Below are 19165 nucleotides of genomic sequence, written 5' to 3'. Positions count from 1 at the left end.
ATCCCGTCTTTGAACAATTATGACCGCAGCGAGATTCGTACACGGAGTCAATGACTTCGTTAGTAGTCCATGATTTCACCATCTGAGGAGCGACTATTTGCCTGCTTTTGTTGGCATATCAATCGGGCACAACTTTGGAACATGAACATTGATGTGAAATAATTAGAATGATGGGATTAACAGTTTGAAGTGTTCATTATTGCAACCGTAGTTGGGCATTACAACATTACGCAAACTCTATTTTATATACAACCATTATTATGCATTTCATTATCATAAACTTGCTCTTATGATAACAATACCGATTTCCTAACTAAATTCAATGTATAGATAATGTTTAGTTGAGTTGAATTTGAATTTAGCGTCCTTTTCAGCAGCGAGGCTATATGAAACGGGACCTACTGATTAACATGGAATCCGAACGAAATGAGGTCTCGCCTCCCTCACCAAAGGTATAGGTAATTGTGTCTTATATAGCAGCTAATATCGACTTTGTGGTGAACAAACACCGTGCTCGTGGGTTTTCTCGGGGTTCTCCTGTTTCCTCACATTTTCTTCATTCCACCATTTCATTCATTCTCATCTTCACCGTCTCCTTTAGGCTAACCGGCATAACCGTGGGATATAAATCTAAAGATTTCATTTTATGTTTCTTGCTATAAAGTATAAAATAACTAAGCATTTGATGTGAATAAATGAGAAACCTAAGATATTACAGATTATTAAAATTGTGATTTAGTTCAATTTGAAGCATTATATATCTATATTGTTGTTCAAGTTTCTTTATAAGGATAGAGATTATGAATTATACTATTTTTTCAATGAAATGAAATTAAAACTTTAAATTAGACGTCCCATGCATACGTCAGCTAGTTAAAGAGACAGTGATGATGATGAATAAATGAAAACTATGGAACGAAAAAATGGGAGGAAACTGAGGGACCCTGATTATACCCACGCACACACGGTGTTTCTCCACCACAAATCTCACTTTGTACAAGCTGGGATCGAACAAAGACCCTAAGCACCAGAGGTTAACTCTCTACCACTAAGCCACCACGTACCTATGAAAAATACAACTATATTTATTCTTCTCCTTGTCTCTCTCTCTCTCCCTCTCTGGCTATATATATATATATATATATATATATATATATATATATATATATATATATATATATATATATATACACCAGGAGCATGAATAATTTTCATTTTGTAAGTAAGGTTTCAAGTTGATATTTCTCTCAGAACTATGTTCTTAATGAGTTGAGTTGATTGGAGTTTAACGTCCCTTTCAACACTAAGACTATATGGGACGTGTACATATTGATTAACGTAAAAACCGAACCACGTGAACTCCCGCCGGTTGATGATTTTGACGCAGCGTTCGTTTATGCCAAATATAAAGTTCGGAAGGCAGTGTCCCATATTTAGGAATGTTTTGATGTCAGCAATTATAGGCTAAATTGTGGACGTCTACTGCTTTATGAAAACATAACATTTTGTACCAGGTTGGCAACATTGTCAAACCCAGTAAGCTCAAATATTGATTAGTTTCGTTCTCTATGTTAGTATAAAAGTATTTGCACAGGCATAATTCCACTTGATTGTATTATTCCTGTAATATTGAACATTTCCATGTACGTTTTCATAGTGGGCCAACGTAGGGACCTGACATGTGAACACCCTATATCTCGGAAACGAAGCAGCATCAGACCCATGTTATTTGGAGTATTTTTACTTATTTCGATGTCTTCAATCACTTTGTCACTTTTGGCCATGCATTTATGTTACACCCTGTGTATACAGTATATATATATATATATATATATATATATATATATATATATATATATATATATATATATATATATTATCTCTTCAAAATAGGAAACGAATTGATTTAGATCACGACGTGGTAACCCTGTTCCCTCATCATGAGTATTCCGCTGAAGCGTTCTGTATAATTATCCTTTCATTGCAAAAGGGAGTTAAATCGGATGTCTTAACAGAATACTCATGGTATGACAACAGGGTAACACCTTGTGCTCTAATTATCAATTCGTTTCTTATTTTGAACATATAATAATTGCTTGATATTGTATAATATCATAGCCATCAAAAAAATTATACACAAACTGTGAGAGAGGTAACACGGCATAAAAGATACCTCAAATTGGAAAGGTTGCTTGTGGGCAATGTATCATATTTCATTGTAAACAATAAATTAATTTTCACTTAAATTTTGGATTTTGTATCTAAAATATGCAAATCAACCAAATTTGAAATTTTAAACACAACTCGTTCACGTTTTGCCAATTAAAGGGATAATATATGCGCCGTAGTTGATTCAAAATAAAGGAGGTTTGTATTTTTTAAAAAAAATCTGTAATGTTAATCATTTAGTGAATACAATGATATAATGTCCTGCGAGTTCTCAATTACATATTCCTGTGTTTTTGCAATCTATTTGATTATAAACAAGCTACTGTTTTGAGGGAACAGAAAATACACTTTATTTAGGCGAGCCAGAGTAAATAACGCTTTTGGTGAATGGTTAGCGTTGTGATTTGCCAATTACCTGGCCCGGGTTCGATTCCTGCCCTCACAATTTACTCTTTTTAAAATGTTTCATTTACAAGGCTGACCTCCAGTTGGATGCTGCTAAACGAAGATAATCTCAAGTGGAGAAATTCAGTGATGATGTAATCCTGAAAATAAAGGAAGAAAAATGAATGGAGAAAACGAATTACAGAGTTAATTCTGTTAATGATTCTATATTTGATATTATCTGTAAATTTCGTGCATTTTTAAGTTCTTAATTGACACTGTATTCTCCCCCTTTCTCCTTGTGTCTCAATGTGTAAATTTTCATAAATATTATACAAATCAGGAACCTTCAGTTATATTTGCAACCTAGAGGAAAATACTCTTAGTACGGATAAGTTCTCCAACTCGTTTGAGTGTTATCGAATTTTGCATTTTTAATCCTTACAAATAAATTACTGCGTACCAATATTTAACATTTTCAAAATTCATAATGAAATCGGACAAGTTCTTCTTTCGAAGTAGTATTACGTATTAATCACTGGAGCCGGAACCAAGGAGCTCAGGCCCTGTTAGACCCCAAAATTTTCATCCGAGGCTGGACTCTTCCCGAATTATCGATCCATATTTTAATTGACTTGCAGTTAGGACTATTGTTAATAGTTTCAAAAGTGAGCGCAAGGCCTTGTGTTTATTTAATAAAATATCGTACTACATATACCGCATAATCTGTCCGTATATTATTTAATACGCATATATGTATAGTCATTTGAATTAAGTTAGCTTGTTTATAATCCCTCATTTGAGTTAATTATAAGCTTATTTAAGTCTTGTGACTGTTATCTACTCATTGGCGCCTCTGGTGTCCGTATATTTTTTTCTGGTATTGTGCTGTTTACTGTGAGTACAAGTATCCAAAGGCTTCCTTTTGTCATTTCGTCAGCCAGCGTTTCTCCTCACTCCTGCACAAAAACACACTTTACGATTTGTTCTTTTAACAGTTGGTGGCAAATTCATGCTGCTTTTCTAGCTACTCTACCAGGCATAATTAATCTTCTAGCAGGCGTTAGTCGGGTTACCTAACTCACGGACTTTGTACCTCAAGAATTTCTGTGGCCCACTGTTCATGTATGTAATAATTCAAAATTAACGAAAAATATATCTCAATCGTTCAAAAGTTTCTATTCTTCCATTGCTATTTTTATAGAACAACATGGCTTTGTATAAATATATTTTCGCTTATAAGTTTCATATAACACATTTTCATGTAAATAAGTTATTTAAAAATATAATTTCATAATGCAAATAATACAATTCAACATTAGAAAGTAAGACCATATAAAACTTCTTTCCTTTTGCTGTGCAGAAACTTTTGTGATTTAACATTTTTCTTTCGACAGTTAACAGCCCAATCTATAGCACCTTTCTATGTTTTTTCTCGATAGAACTTAGAGCAATCAAACCTAGAAAGTAGGCACACTTATTAGTTCCTGATGTAGACTGTTGTTCCTGAAAATGTTCTTTCATTTTCCGGAACATTTCCATCATTTTGAATTAGATTTGTTTCTATTATATTCATACGACCAGCATCATTATTGTTTTCTATGACTTTTTCTTGTTACTTGTACTACTCACACATCTATTTTACTATTTGATCACTTAAAATGTTTAAATTGTTCGTCCGACATCTTCATGCTCTTGAAGGGAACCAACTTTTTGACTTGTTATATTCAATTATTTTTCCAGTTTCTACTACTTTTGTTTGATTATCTATCAGTCACAACACTTTTAAATGATAGTGTTATAGCTCCTTCGCATAATGCTTTCTATTCTTATTAAATAACGATTAGGAAAACCTTCCTTACCAACACTTGTCACTTAAACACTGTTTAAGTACATTACCGAAAGGATAGCTGTTAATTAATTAGACTTAAAAGATACTTGAATTAGACTTACAAAACTTCATAAATAAATTTATTTGATATTCATTTAACAATTGTGGGTTTACTTCTTTATGTTTATTATCTCCACTTATTTTCAGATTCCATTCAGTTGATGAACTTTCAATGATGTTAAGATTTTCCTTGAACACAACAAAATCAATTAATATAACAAACTTCTGTCTTATCGTAATCTTAGTTTCTGTCTTCTGTCTTTAGATTTAAATAATTGCTTTTACTGACTTTAAAAGTTGAGAATTTCAATCCTTTTTTTAAAACTATTAATGGAAAAATTCTGTATAATTTCAGTGTATGGTATTCTTCTTGTTATTCTAGATACGCCTTCACTATTTTGAACAATTTTTACCAATACGAGATTTTCCTCCCAAGAGTTCTTTTTTTTTTTTTTTTTTTTTTTGTATTAGGAATAGGGTGAGGCTGAGTAATAATTAGCGAATGTAACAAATACATAAAATAATCACATATTGTAACATCTCTAGGACTTAAGAAAGCAAGCTGTAATGCATGTGTCTTATTACGGAGCATTACATAGCTTAAGACTACTTCGTTTCTTTCTAAATTCATTAATTTGCAAGAGTTTTTGTTATGATGTGTGTTCGTGTTAAAAGCGGCTTAAAATTATGTTAGTGGCACAGATATATTTCATTTTAATTCCTGTAGATTCACTTTGAAAGCTTCAAGTAAGAACATAGAAGAGCCTGATTACATAGAAGAACATAGAAGAGTCGGAGTTTCCTGGTTCCGACAAAAGTGTTGGTACCTTTACATTAAAATAATCTTCAATAAGATGCCGTGAAGACTAAGTTGTCCCCTAAATATTTGTATATTCCTTCAACTAGATGTCGATGGCTCATAATCCACTTTCATTTATTTCTGTAACCTGAGAAACATGGAACATTAACGAAGCAGAGGAAGATAAAATGCACACCATATGATTGTTAAAGATTCAATTAATCTTTGTGTCTCGTTGCTAGTTATTTTTCTAATCAATCTAAATTTCTAAGCTAAATTTTCAGAGCATATAGTTTGTTGAGATTAAAAGCCAGATTCTTGAAAGTAGGTACAATCTTTTTTTTTTTTTTTTTTCCGAAACATGGCACAATGTAAACATCCTTCGGTAGTAACTTAGTTAACTCCGTTGATAGGGGCATTTTATATTTCCTGAAAAAGCCCTTTAATTGTAAAGAGTAGTGTGTAGCGTTTCCATAAACTTATCAAGCTAAATTTGAAAACAATATTTCTTCACGTTAGAAATGAAAACATTCAAATCTCATATGAATATTCTACAATTCTCAAAAAATCATGGGGCTGCGGTGGCTGAGTGTAGAGTGTTCACCTCTGGTGTTTGGGGTCCCTGGTTTGATCCCAGCTCGCGCCAAGTAAACTTTGTGTAGGACAAACACCGTGTATGTGGGTTTTCTCGGGTTTTCTCATTTCCTCCCACTTTCTTCATTCCACCATTTCATTTATTATTTCATCATCATCGTCTCCTTTAGCCTAGACAGCATAATCGTGGGACGTAAAACTCAAAGATTTAATTTCATTTTATTTTCAAAATATCATATGTGATTTCAATTCTGCTCAGCAACATATAATTGTGATATCAGAGTTATCATTCTATCGACTCGACTACCATTATGTTCCGATTGAATATTAATCCTTTCTGACGTCTCAGAGGAAGAGACAACACTGCATTAATGTGCAGTGTCCAGAAACACCAAGTCTGATTGTTGGAAACAATTTAAAATATTTAGCATCTGAAAATATAACTTATATAAAACTAGATTTGATAAAAATGTAAGAGCAGTAAAACCCTTGTGAACCTGCCCCCCCCCCACCTCTCGGTACAAACGATTTCCGCATATCAATAAAAAGTACTTCGTTTGTACCGGTTTGTACCGCTAATATTTTTGTTTGTACTGTACTGCAGTACGAGAAATTAAGAAAACAAAGTGGGGGGCCAAGTTCACGCAGCCCCCCACATTGTCCTAGAGTCGATTTAGTTGGCTCATTTAAAAGAGTTTCGTTTGTACCGGATTGTACCGTAGTTTGTTCTGTTTGTACCGTTCTGGATTATGAAAAATTAACGGACCAAACTGGGAGCCCAATTCAAGCAAACATTCTAATCAAGTTTTAAAACACTAGATACATACGACTTTCGAGAAATTTGAATTTGGCATGGCAGGTCAACCTGGGCCGCACATCTTAGTTTCCTTTCCAATTCGAATCAAAACGTCAGCAAAGATTTGTACCCAATATGTATCAATTTATAGCATCAAAGATAGAATTTGTACCTCCATCAATAAAGAGAAATTTGAATTTTTGGTAACAGGTCAAACTGATCCACAAAACATATTTTTCTGAATTCGAATGGAAACGGTACAAAAAAATTGTATCCTATATATGGCAATTTGTAACAGCAAAATAAGAATGTGTACTATTACCAGGGTGTAGACGTTTGAATTTTAATTGGCGGGTCAAGCTGGAACGCACTTCCTTTTCTTTCTAATTCGAACTAAAAATTTGTATCTAATATATACTAATCTGTACTACCACCAATTTCAACAAACATGCATTTTTGTTGGCGGATCAAACTGCCCCGCACAACTTATTTTTTCTTCTAATTTGAATCGAAACAGCACCAAAAATCTGTACCCCATATGTACTAATTTGTATTACGAAAATTTCAATTTGATCCCCCATGAATTTCGATAAATTTTAATTTTTGATGGCGAGTCAAACACAACAAATTTTTCTATTCAATTCGATTGAAAACAATACCAAAAATTTGTAAGAATTTTTACTCACACCAATTTCTACAAATTTAAATTTTTGATGGGTCACGCTGACCCGCACAGTTTGCTTTTTTTTCAATTCAAATCAAAGCGGAACAAAAAAATTGTACGCAATTTGTACCACAAAATTTAAATTTGTACTTCCACCAATTTCGAGAATTGTGAATTTTTGATGGCGGATCGAAGTTACCCTCATAACTTATTTTTCTTTACAATTCGAATCAAAACGGGACCAACATTTTGTACCACCAAAATTAGAATTAGCATCCGCACCAATATCTAGAAGATACCAATTCTTATTTTGGTAGTTCAAATTGGTACATAATGGGTACAAATTTTTGTAAGGTTTTTGATTAAAATTGAAAACAAAGTGTTTGTGGATCAGTTTGGCCCGCTATCAAAAATTCAAGTCCCTCGAAATTGGTGAGGCTAGAAATTCTAATTTTTGTGACAAAAGTTGTACATATCGGGTACAAATTTTTGAACATTTAAATTGGAAAGGAAAATAAGTTGTGTGGGCAAGTTGACCTGCCAACAAAATTCTGTCTGACATGACCTGCCACGCTTCACGAAATTTCTTGGGATACAAATTACAATTTTGGTGTTACAAATTAGTACACATTGGGTACAAATTTCTGGCACCGTTTTGATTTGAATTGGGAAGAAAAAGTGTTGTGCAAGCCTACTTGACTCGCCATTAAAAATTCAATTCTCGCGAAATCGGTGAGTGTGCAAATCATAGTTTTGGTGGTACAAATTGGTACACATTGTTTACAAAGTTTTAGGACCGTTTTTATTCGAATTGAAAAAAAAATATATGTGTTGTGTAGGTCATGTTGACGTCATACTGGTCCTTCATTAAATTCAAATTTTGTCGAAAAAAGTAGATTGTACAAATTTTACTTTTGGTGGTACAAGTTGACGCATATTGGATACAATTTTTTGGTACCGTTGTGATTCGTATTTGAAAGAAAAATACGTTGCGAAATCCAGTTTGCCCCCCATCGAAAACTCAAATTTCTCGAAATTGGTGGAAGTACAAATTCTATTTTGGTTGTACAAATTGGTAAGTATGGGGTACCAATTTATGGTGTAATTTTGATTCGAATTGGAAAGAAAAAAGTTAAGCGACTCTGCTCTACCGGTTATCAAGAATCCAATTTTTTCGAAATTGATGAGGGAACAAATTTGTACATATAGGGTAAAAATGTTTGGTACCGTTTTGATTTGAATTTTAATGAAAAATAAGTTGTGCGGGCCAGTGTAACCCGCAAACCTAAATCCAAATTTCTCAAAATTGGTGGTTGTACGTACATATTCAAATTTTGCGACTACAAATTGGTAAATATTGCCTACAAATTTTTGATACCGTTTTGATTACTATTCGAGAGAAAAGTAAGTTATGCGTGACAGCTTGAACTGCAATCAAAAATTCAAACTTCTAAGTATTGGTGCGGGTGCTAATTCGATTTTGATGGTACAAATCAGTGCATAATTAGTACAAATTTTTGTCCCATTTCATTCAAATTGTAAAGAAATGGTGTTGTCCGGGTCAGCTTTTCCTCAACCAGGTACAAGCGAAAAAACTACGGTACAATCCGGTACAAACAAAAATCTTTCAAATGAGCCAACTAAATCGTTTGTACAACGTGGTGGGGGGGCCAGGTTCACACAGCCCCCCAATTTTGTTTTCTTATTTTTCATAATCTATTATGGCTAAAATAAAACTCTTTGTGGTACAATCCTGTACTAACCACGTACTTTCATATGACATACAAAAATGATGTGTACCCGGTGGATTAAGCCGTGATTTGGGGGCCTGTTTGATCTGGGCCCCCATTTTGTTTCGTTAATTTTTCATAATCCAGAACGGTACGAACGAAACAAACTACGGTACAATCCGGTACAAACGAAAATCTTTCAAATGAGCCAACTAAATCGTTTGTACAACGTGGTGGGGGTGCCAGGTTCACACAGCCCCCCCAATTTTGTTTTCTTAATTTTTCATAATCTATTATGGCTAAAATAAAACTCTTTGTGGTACAATCCTGTACTAACCACGTACTTTATTATGATATACAAAAATGATGTGTACCCGGTGGATCAAGTCGTGATTTGGGGGCCTGTTTGATCTGGGTCCACATTTTGTTTCGTTAATTTTTCATAATCCAGAACGGTACAAACGAAACAAACTACGGTACAATCCGGTACAAACGAAAGTCTTTCAAATCAGCCAATTAAATCGATTCTAGGACAATGTGGGGGGGCTGCGTGAACTTGGCCCCCCACTTTGTTTTCTTAATTTCTCATTCTGCAGTACAGTACAAACAAAAATATTTGCGGTACAAACCGGTACAAACGAAGTACTTTTTATTGATATGCGGAAATCGTTTGTACCGAGAGGTGGGGGGGAGGCAGGTTCACAAGGGTAGCAGTAAATTATTCAAAAAATGATGTCTATTTCTTCATATTACTGTGAATATGTAAGGAGAGAACAAAGTGACAGATACAAAACTAGATCTAATAAGACATTTGTAAGTGCAGTAAATCATAAGAAATATATTAATTTCCTGATTAGAAATGGTACCAATCTTTCAGTCTATAGGATTCTATTTTTCTAACGTATAGGTTTGAAAGACCCTGTGCGTAAATTCCGTCTCCGTGACTTATATCTCTATTAACAAACGAAAGAAACTTATCACTTAAACAGTTAGCCTGAGTTTGAAAATACAAATTTTATCCTGATCCTGGGTTTATTCTTAAGGAAGTTGTACTGTTTAATGCAATCAAAGTGCATACTTATGTTAAGAAGAAACACAGGCACAAGAAACTTATGTATTCATTGGTTTCTTCTTAGAAGTCATTACTTCTACACTAAAATGAAGTTCTTACCTACAAGAAAAAGTTGTAGAAATGAAAACTATACGCTATTGTCTGATTTAATTTTAGCTTCGAACAAGGTAATGGAACTTCCTAAATACATTTAGTTATTAAAATTGTTCCAAACGAGATTTTAGAAGTAGAATAACTAAACATGGATTTGTTTATTTTTATTAAAGGAACTTTCCAGCTGCTAATGAATCGAATAAGTCTTTATATGAGGAGTTTGTTGTTGCTGTGGCGAATCTAAACATGGGGAGACTAAAGAGCCTGCAGAAGTTTGAAGCATATCCAGAGTTCGCTAATATATCATTGTATGATGTATGGGACAAGGTAAGCTAAATTATGCATGTACCTATTTAAAATTAAGTATCCAGCGGGTGCGTATTTTGAATTAACAATAATCAAGCTTTTCGCTTTCCAATTAATGATATTTATATTATATTACAGATTAAGCGTGTTAAAGATGCAATGGAACACCTGTCAGAATGGAAAACCATCACTACGAATGTATAATAGACGATTTTACTTATTAGTATTGCTCAGAACAACTCGATTAACACTTGTATTGAAGTCATTTGTATCAGTATTAGTGACAGAAGGTAGTTTAATTTAGAGAAGCATTGAATAACTCTCTCAAGCTAGTAATATATTCTTAGCGATGTAATACTTGGAATATATTACCTTATCAGTTTGAATAGACTACTAACTGCACTTTGATTTACTTCTTGCACACAAACATTGCTGAACATTCACTTGTAGACATGTTTGTAACTCATCTTCCATGTTTTCAAGGGTAAACGACGTGGTCGAATTATAATGTGCTTATGAGCCCGTTTGTTTTAAACATGAATGGGAACGATGAGTTTGATTTGCATATGAGTACATGCCATTTATGGCACTATGTAAACAAACAAGATATACACTACTGTTTAGTGCTAAACCATTACAGTATATAGATAATAATACGTTTGTTATATTGAATGTGCATTTTGTTATTTACAAATATATCTCTCTATGCGATATGATTATCAGGGCTAGGAATTATATGCACTAATAAGTGGCTTTATATTTAAATATATATGGGTTGAAATTTGACAAAATACGGACTAACAGATGCGTAAATAATGATTTTTCACAGTAATTTCCTAATTTGAATGTGATGTTTTCTAAAAATAAACAATTTATTATTGGAATGTGCTAATTTTAAAATGTCAATCAACATATAATTAACCTTACCTATAGTGCGTCCAGTAAGAGAACGTCTCTGACAGCTCGCAGTGACATTGCCACTACTCGCGTGTCAAGGTTTTTCTCGGTGCAACTGTAGTGGCAATTTAATTAATGGTATAAGACAGAGTGATCGTGGTTGGTAACGCTGGTATCAAAGTAGGGGTTGCAATGTCCCACCACATGTAGTAAGAAACGTCAGAGACCATCTCTTGTTGGCCGTGCTATAACAAATACGAGAGATTGTAAAACGTACATTGTTGGAAACTTAATTGGAGCGAAGCTCCTCTTTACTCGAGTTAGGCGTTCGTTTGTTCGATACTCCTCCGAGATGCCTGAACCGTTCTTAACCTAATGTGACATTCTGATTAGAGATCTTGCGCTGAGTGCCTTAAAAAGTCGCATTTCCCGATTGAACATATCATTCAGAAATAATCACTGAAGAACGGAATGCCCATAGACTTAACATTGCAAAAACATTTGACGCCCGAATTCTCATTGTAAACAATGGAAAATAGAATTTTCAGGATTAAAAATAGGGAGAAGCTCTTTTGGTTTTGTTTTCGAAACACAATTTTTCAAAGCGAATTTCCTTTTTACTCGATTTTGGTGTTCGTTTGTCCGTATACTCCTCCAAGATGCCTGAACCTTGGATTCTTAATCAAATTTGACATGATGATTTGAGAGTGCTGACTAAGAGTCGTTGGAGTCACATGTGGCAATTGGACGTACCATTGAGGAATAATCACCGAATAATGAGATGCCCATACCCTTAACCTTGGAAAAGCATTTGGCGCGCGAATTCTCATTGTAAACAATGGAAAATAGAATTTTTAGCATAAGAAATAGGGCGAAGTCCTTTTCGTTTTGTTCCGCGAACAAAAGTTTTCACAGCTTTTATGCTTTTCGCTGATATGCCAAATTCAATTATTTGTATGTCGTGTTCGTTCACGAAAACATTTTACGCACTAAGAAATTATATGAATAATAATTAATAACGTTCGATTGCTTCGCTCCAAATTTGCAATTATTGCAAATGTAATATATTTTCCATATGCTTTTCGTTTTTGTTATTTTTTATGTACACAGTCAGTTCTAAAATGAATAAATCAATATGTATTTTGCACACAAATAGCTGCACACATTGGTAACTCTCAATTATTTGTTTCCTTTTAGTGATCTATTTAAGCAAGCACAAATTCACTATTTCACGTTCATTTTAGAGGTTCTACAAATATATATTGTAACAAATCACTTACTGGGATTGCCTATTTGAAAGCAATGCGTTACAAAACAGTGTTTAAAGTTTTTGAATGTGACATTTCGTCTACTTTCTCACATTATTCTTTGTACTGACTGAACGATCGTCCTACATCTCAAGCAATAAAGGGTAATTTAGAAGTTAGCAATATCTTGAGGCGTTAAATCTACATCTATTTTTATATTTGATTTATCTTTTAAGATTGCATTGATTGCACTTACATCACTGTAACTTAGATTGTTTACTAACACTGGGTTGAACTTCTCTCACACTACTTCTGCGACATCTCCAATATTACAATTGAGGTGTTAGTTAATATTTTCCACTATCTCAAGGCCCCTATTCAGTTGTACGTTTTGATTCTGGAGAGGTGTTAATTCAGATATGCTGTACGATTAATCAACTTCTGTTCACTAACAACAAATATAGCAGATTGAATCGTAACAGCACTTTCTGAATCTAGAGCGCTTAACACATTTTGGATTGATATGAAGTGATTGGAATATATACTACCTCTAACCATATTCCCCATGTTACAAATAGTTTACTGGCAGTCGCGTGTGTCACATCTTTTTACAACTTAATGCTGCTGGGAACTACCAGAAGAAAAACTTTGTTGAAGAGACTAACAAGTCTACTTTGGGGTACTTTACATGAATAACTTGTAACTTGCCGAAAATAGAATTTGTGCAATGATCTAAAATGATATCATGAATATGGCAGCCAAGCGATTACGCCCATTTCTGGAAATGCGGTAATACCTCCTTACAATACCAACTTATACTGATGCTAAATGCACGATCCAAGTAATTCAAATTAGTATAGGGTGCGGCACGTAAAACCGGCCCGTCGTAATATTCTGGTATATTGTGTTTTTGGCAACACTTAAATGATCTACCTTCCTACCAAGAGATGCCGTGTCGAGGTCGGGTCGACTTACGTGACCTGCAGCAGTCACGTGCAGCCGCAGCCAGTGAAACTTGTCGAAACCAGTTGAGAAAAAGGCCTCGTTGTGTTAAGCCGGGTGAGTGTCAGTGTGTGATAATGCCGTATTCGATACCCGAGCGTGTTGCCATTGTTGAAGGGTTCATTCTCACTGGATCTTTTGTGAAAACAAAGAATTTGTTTCGGGAGAAATTTCCAGGACGTTCTGTGCCAGCAAAAAGCACCATTCAGGAATTGATTGAAAAAGGCGGCGTACAGGATCGGTTCAAAATGCTCCCAGGAACTGACAAGGGTATATATGAATCCCCTCAATCGTGCTAACATATGTGTTGAAGTGGGCGGAGGACACTTTCAGCACCTGCTGTGAAGGTGAGTAGTCATATTCAATACATTACATTTCATTTATGTGTTGTAGTTAATCATATTCAATACATTACATTTCATTTTATGTGTTCACTTTACGGGGCATGGACATGGGCTTAGAAGTAAATGCAGACAAAACTAAATACATGGAAGTGCGTCGGGACCGTAATACGGCAAATTGTGGAGGCGTTAAAATATTAAATAATGCTTTTGATAAAGTGAATACTTTCAAATATTTAGGAGCAATATTAACAGACGAAAATCATATTCACGAAGAAATTAAATGTCGACTAAAAGCAGGGAATTCGTGTTACTATTCGGTTCAAAATCTCTTGTCGTCGCGAATTCTGTCGAGGAATTTGAAGCTTAAAATATATAAAACGATAATCATGCCTGTTGTTCTGTATGGTTGTGAAACATGGTCGCTTACTCTGAGGGAAGAACATAGACTGAAAGTATTTGAGAACAGGATCCTGAGAAGAATATTCGGACCCAAGAGGAACGAGACTGGGGAATGGCGGAAGCTTCATAACGAGGAACTACATAGTTTATACGGTTTACCCAACATTGTTAGGGTCGTCAAGTCTAGGAGGCTTAGGTGGGCAGGTCATGTAGCTAGAATGGAAGAAAGTAGAAACGCTTTCAAAGTCTTGACTGGTAGACCCATAGGAAAACGACCATTAGGAAGACCTAGGCGCAGATGGGAGGACAATATTAAGATGGATCTCGCAGAGATTGGAATACAAAGTAGAAACTGGATGCAATTAGCTAAGGATAGAAGTCAGTGGAGAGCTTTTGTGAACGCGGCACTGAACCTCCGGGTTCCATAGGCCATAGAGTTAGTTAGTTAGTTAGTGTTCACTTTACGGGCCGGTTTTACGTGCCGCACCCTGTACTATACCTTTACATTTCCGCTATTTTATTCTAAAATGTGACGTTTTGTTGAGGGGTGGGTGCTAGCCGTACTTCATGTGTTGAGTCTGAAGTTGAAGGCGATCAATTTCTGGAAAAGCATTTTAAATTGGTGGAATACTTAGAAAGTAATAGGTTCAAAGTATCAGCCACGACCAGGGATGCAGGAGCATCAGTTACTCTTTATAAATTCAAGTTGGCCAAGGATCTGCGAAATAAACATTGATATTATGTAGACGCAAACGATAATCAAATGTGTAAAGAAATTAAATATCAATAACATAACTAATATTATTTCAGTAACAACAAACTAGTAAAGAGAGGTGCCCATTCGAAAGATTGCAAAGGTGCTGAAAATAATATGAGTATCAAATATGAAATTAATAAAAGGTAGTAGAATGTGCGAGTGAAGTTCTTGAAATATGATAGTGCTGCAAAAGTAACAATGGATGAATGGGGATGAGTGAGGTTTTCTTAACGCCACAACACATAATCTTCTGTCCCGGGACGACTCAGGAGTAATGAGAAACATGGAGTAAGCTCTGATTAGTGGCGTAGAGAGACAGTGCTATATTGAAAAAAGATTAGAAAGATGCTGATGGATTAATTAGTGACAGGAGAAGTTGGTATGGTGATGATCTGCTGGAAGAGTATATGGAAACCAATACTCTGAATGGAATATAACAGTATTTGTAAAGAGATTCTTGTTGTAAATCTGTAATTATGGTATCCAAAAAATCTGTACAACTATGGAGGCTGGTAGCTATGAACTTATGACACAAGTGTGCTACGCGTTGAGCAAGCGAAGGAAAGCTAATTTTAGGATAAAAGTCAGTATTGTGATATGGAAGTTTCACCCTAATGCAAGACGAATGGCAAAGTCTCAAGCGTAATGTAAAATTCGGAGGGACTGAACCTTGAATCTATGTACCAGTCTATGTAAATAAACTGGCAACATGTAAATATACTCCGCATAAATACTTTGTATGTGTTAAGTAAAAAATTAAAATTTAACCCCAGTTGTAACTAACAAGATGGCGAGGAACTTGTAAGCGGTTTTTAACATTGGTAATAAGTTTCTGAAGCTGAGGTGTCCATCGAAACTTGTTGTCACACGTAACTCCTACAGTTTTAGCTCGGTGATGGTGACCCCCATTTATATATGTAGTAAATTTGTATTTGGCCGGACTTTGCTATGGAATTAAGAATGTAAAATAACAAGTATTTGTGTTTTACTCCGTTAACTGAGAGTCTCCGTTAACTACACGAATGAATGAAGTCAGTAATTGCAATCTGCAAGTTGGTATTATACTGCTGTATCGGGTTTCCCAGTGTCAAGAAAGCTGTATCATCAGCATATTAAGAAAGATTAGTGAACGGCGATGGAGATGGCGAAACTGAAGTATAAAGTATATAGAAGAGAAGATAGACTAGAACGGTGATCGCAAAACCGCGATCGCGAGGTACTATTAGCTCGCTGGGACATTTTCGGTAGATCGTGTTAACGTTCCGTTTGGCTAACCTTAATTCCAACATTTGATAGGCACTAAACAAATGTAAGATTTTTTAAAAAAATAGTTGGTAGTTCTTCCGGTTGGTTGCACACAGTAGGATTAAAATCGGTATGGTAGGTCAGAAACTTCATAAGTTTGGCAACCACTGATGTAGAGACTTTCGGTACTGTTGTGTAAGGGAAAACTGGATGTGATAAAGAGTTGTTTATACTGCCATAGACTATGTGACTGAATGTGAAACAAAATATGACTCGGAAGTTTTAAAGGGGAAGACCCAAATTAAGAAGTTCATAAAATATTGCGTAATACAAAATTCGATCAAATGTCTTTCCTAAGTCCATCAAAACGAGAGAGGACGGTAGAAATATTTTATAGTTATTGGTAATAATGGCACTTAGGCGAAGTAATTGAGTATGTATGCTGTAATGAGGTCAAAATTTAATTTAATGGAGAGGTAAAAGTTGTTGATCAGTAATATACGGGTGTAAATGTACAACAGGTATTTTTTAAAAATATACAATGTAGAAATTAATTGGATTGGGCGATATGATTGTACTGAATACTACAATTTCATTGGCTTCAGAAACATATATACTTTAGATACCTTCCAATCGAGAGAATAGAAACCAGTTCGAGAAGTAAATGTATATACTGTGGACAGAAAAATAAAAGAATGATCGAACATTCCATAAGGAGTCTGTACGATATCTGATCAAATCCAGGGACAGTAGTACATTTCTGTTTGGCGACAGACTGGAGGTCACTTGGAGGTGTCTTCCCGAGTCAAAGGATCATTGGATTCTTAAGTCTCCTGGATGGAAGACTGAAGTAATTGGATTAATGCATCTTTGGAAACTCTATGGCTGTGACTAATGTGTCTGCTTTGTCTTTATTCATGTCTATAGGTTAGTTATTTTTACTAGAGGATAGGATATATCATGGAGTATGACTCTCTGTTCAATTAATTGATCACTTTGTTCCAGATAGGCCGTTTATGAACAATATAGTTGTGAACTACCTTTTACCATTGACGTACATGCGTAAAATACTTCGGACTCTGTGATTTTTCGTGTTTTCCAAAATATGTGCGAGACGTTTTGACGAGCGTCAAATACTGCGGAAGTACCATAATGAGTATGTAGAATGGTCACGAAATTTTAGCCAATGCCAGTGTAAACGAAGTCATCACAAAAAGAATACATTTTTTGTACATTTTAAAATTAGTAATTCACTGCACCCCCCGATTTCAATATTGATCTTCACAGGGCACAAACAGCAAAAGAAATAAAGAGCAATGTTTTCCTTTAAATATTGATTCAGTATACTAATAATAAATTATATGCATTTATACCTATACTCATGCCACTAAAGCTATATTTAAACCGAAAGTGATAGAAATCTACAGTCTTCGATTTCAATTCTGATCACTGCCATAACGGGTTAATAAAGAGAATCAATTTTTTGATATTAAATAAGTAGGTTAGACTTTATTTCTTTATAAAAAAGACTAGAGGTGACCACGTTCCGCTTCAGTCTTGATATCTGTAGGTCGAAAACGGAAAAATGGCAAGAAATAGTTTTTTTTTAAAGAGGTTTCAAAAACAGTGAGCTTATCTCATTTCTCGTTCATCTATTGAAACCAAAACCACTAAAAACTAGTACTACTTCCGGAGTCAGTATTGGTTATTATACCGGTATAGTAGTAGTTATAAAAGATAAACGAGGACATGCTTTTCATATGGATTTAGTGACCGAGGAACAGGCTCAATCTCTGACTTTATTCCTCTGTGGCATCCGAAAGTTATAATCAATTACTTCCGGTTACAATATTGAATTTTCCTAATTTGGAAGATTACTGTTGTTTCACAACGTTTTGTATTGCTTTGCTTTGACACTAATAACTCCGATTTAGGTAATATCTTTGTAATATTGAAGAATATGGAAAAGGTATTATTTATGTTGTGTTTGTGTTTAGATGATACAAATGTTTAAGTGGGTAGTAATGTTCATATTTGTAATTAACTAAATTTACATCATATAATATAATAAAATATGTTAATACTTTAATATGCATAGCGAATAAATGTATTAGTTATGTTTCATTGTTTATTTAGGTTAAAAAGAATGGATCAGGCCAATCGTATAACGTTGATGACAAAAAATACTACGAAGGTAAGATCCTGAGAAATGAATATGGAATGTGCTATACTCATAACAATGCTCTTGGGGTTTACGAAAGGTGAGTAATTCAATGATTTTATTGATATTCCAAAGTATATGAAGACATTAGAACATTTTTATAGATTAAATTGAAGTATAAACAAAGACTTACAAAATAAGTATTTGTAATAAAATACCTATTTTAGTGCAAAATTTATTACCGTTTGAATCCTTCGTGTATATGTTTTATGAGATCAAGATAATTATATCTACATCGAATAGGATATAATAAGTTTTCAATGATTTTAGAGAAGTTTGTTGATAGTGAAAAAAGTTCAATTTTCTATATTCCATCCATGTTTTATTAATTTTTTTTTCAACTCACGTTTCAAAGACACTGACTACATTGACTAGAGTTCCACTAATTTGAAAATTGTTGTACGATTATTGTGTTTCCTCCGTTGTATTTCTGAATATAATGTGGAAATCCGATGGTGGACACAAAGTAACGCCCCTCTGTCCAACTATGGATCTGGAATTTTAAGACTTTTTTGTTTAATTATAGTCTTTAGCTGGTGACTTGTTGATATATAG

General features: G+C 34.5%; 1 protein-coding gene across 1 annotated transcript in view; it reads left to right on the top strand.

Moving 5' to 3' along the window:
- The window catches only part of LOC145662051 (sodium channel protein Nach-like), a 79325-nt gene that overhangs the window by 42040 nt on the left and 18120 nt on the right, over positions 1–19165 (top strand). Inside the window, exons 3-4 of the mRNA XM_081727383.1 lie at positions 10366–10519; positions 18526–18650. Of these exons, the coding sequence (XP_081583509.1) occupies positions 10366–10519; positions 18526–18650 (279 nt within the window). The remainder of the gene's footprint in view (positions 1–10365; positions 10520–18525; positions 18651–19165) is intronic.

This window comes from Thermobia domestica, chromosome 10 (assembly GCF_964235325.1).
Source record: "Thermobia domestica chromosome 10, izTheDome1.hap1.1, whole genome shotgun sequence".
Classification (NCBI taxonomy): domain Eukaryota; kingdom Metazoa; phylum Arthropoda; class Insecta; order Zygentoma; family Lepismatidae; genus Thermobia; species Thermobia domestica.
Note: the sequence above shows the minus strand (reverse complement) of the source record. Positions and strands in the feature narration are given on the sequence as shown.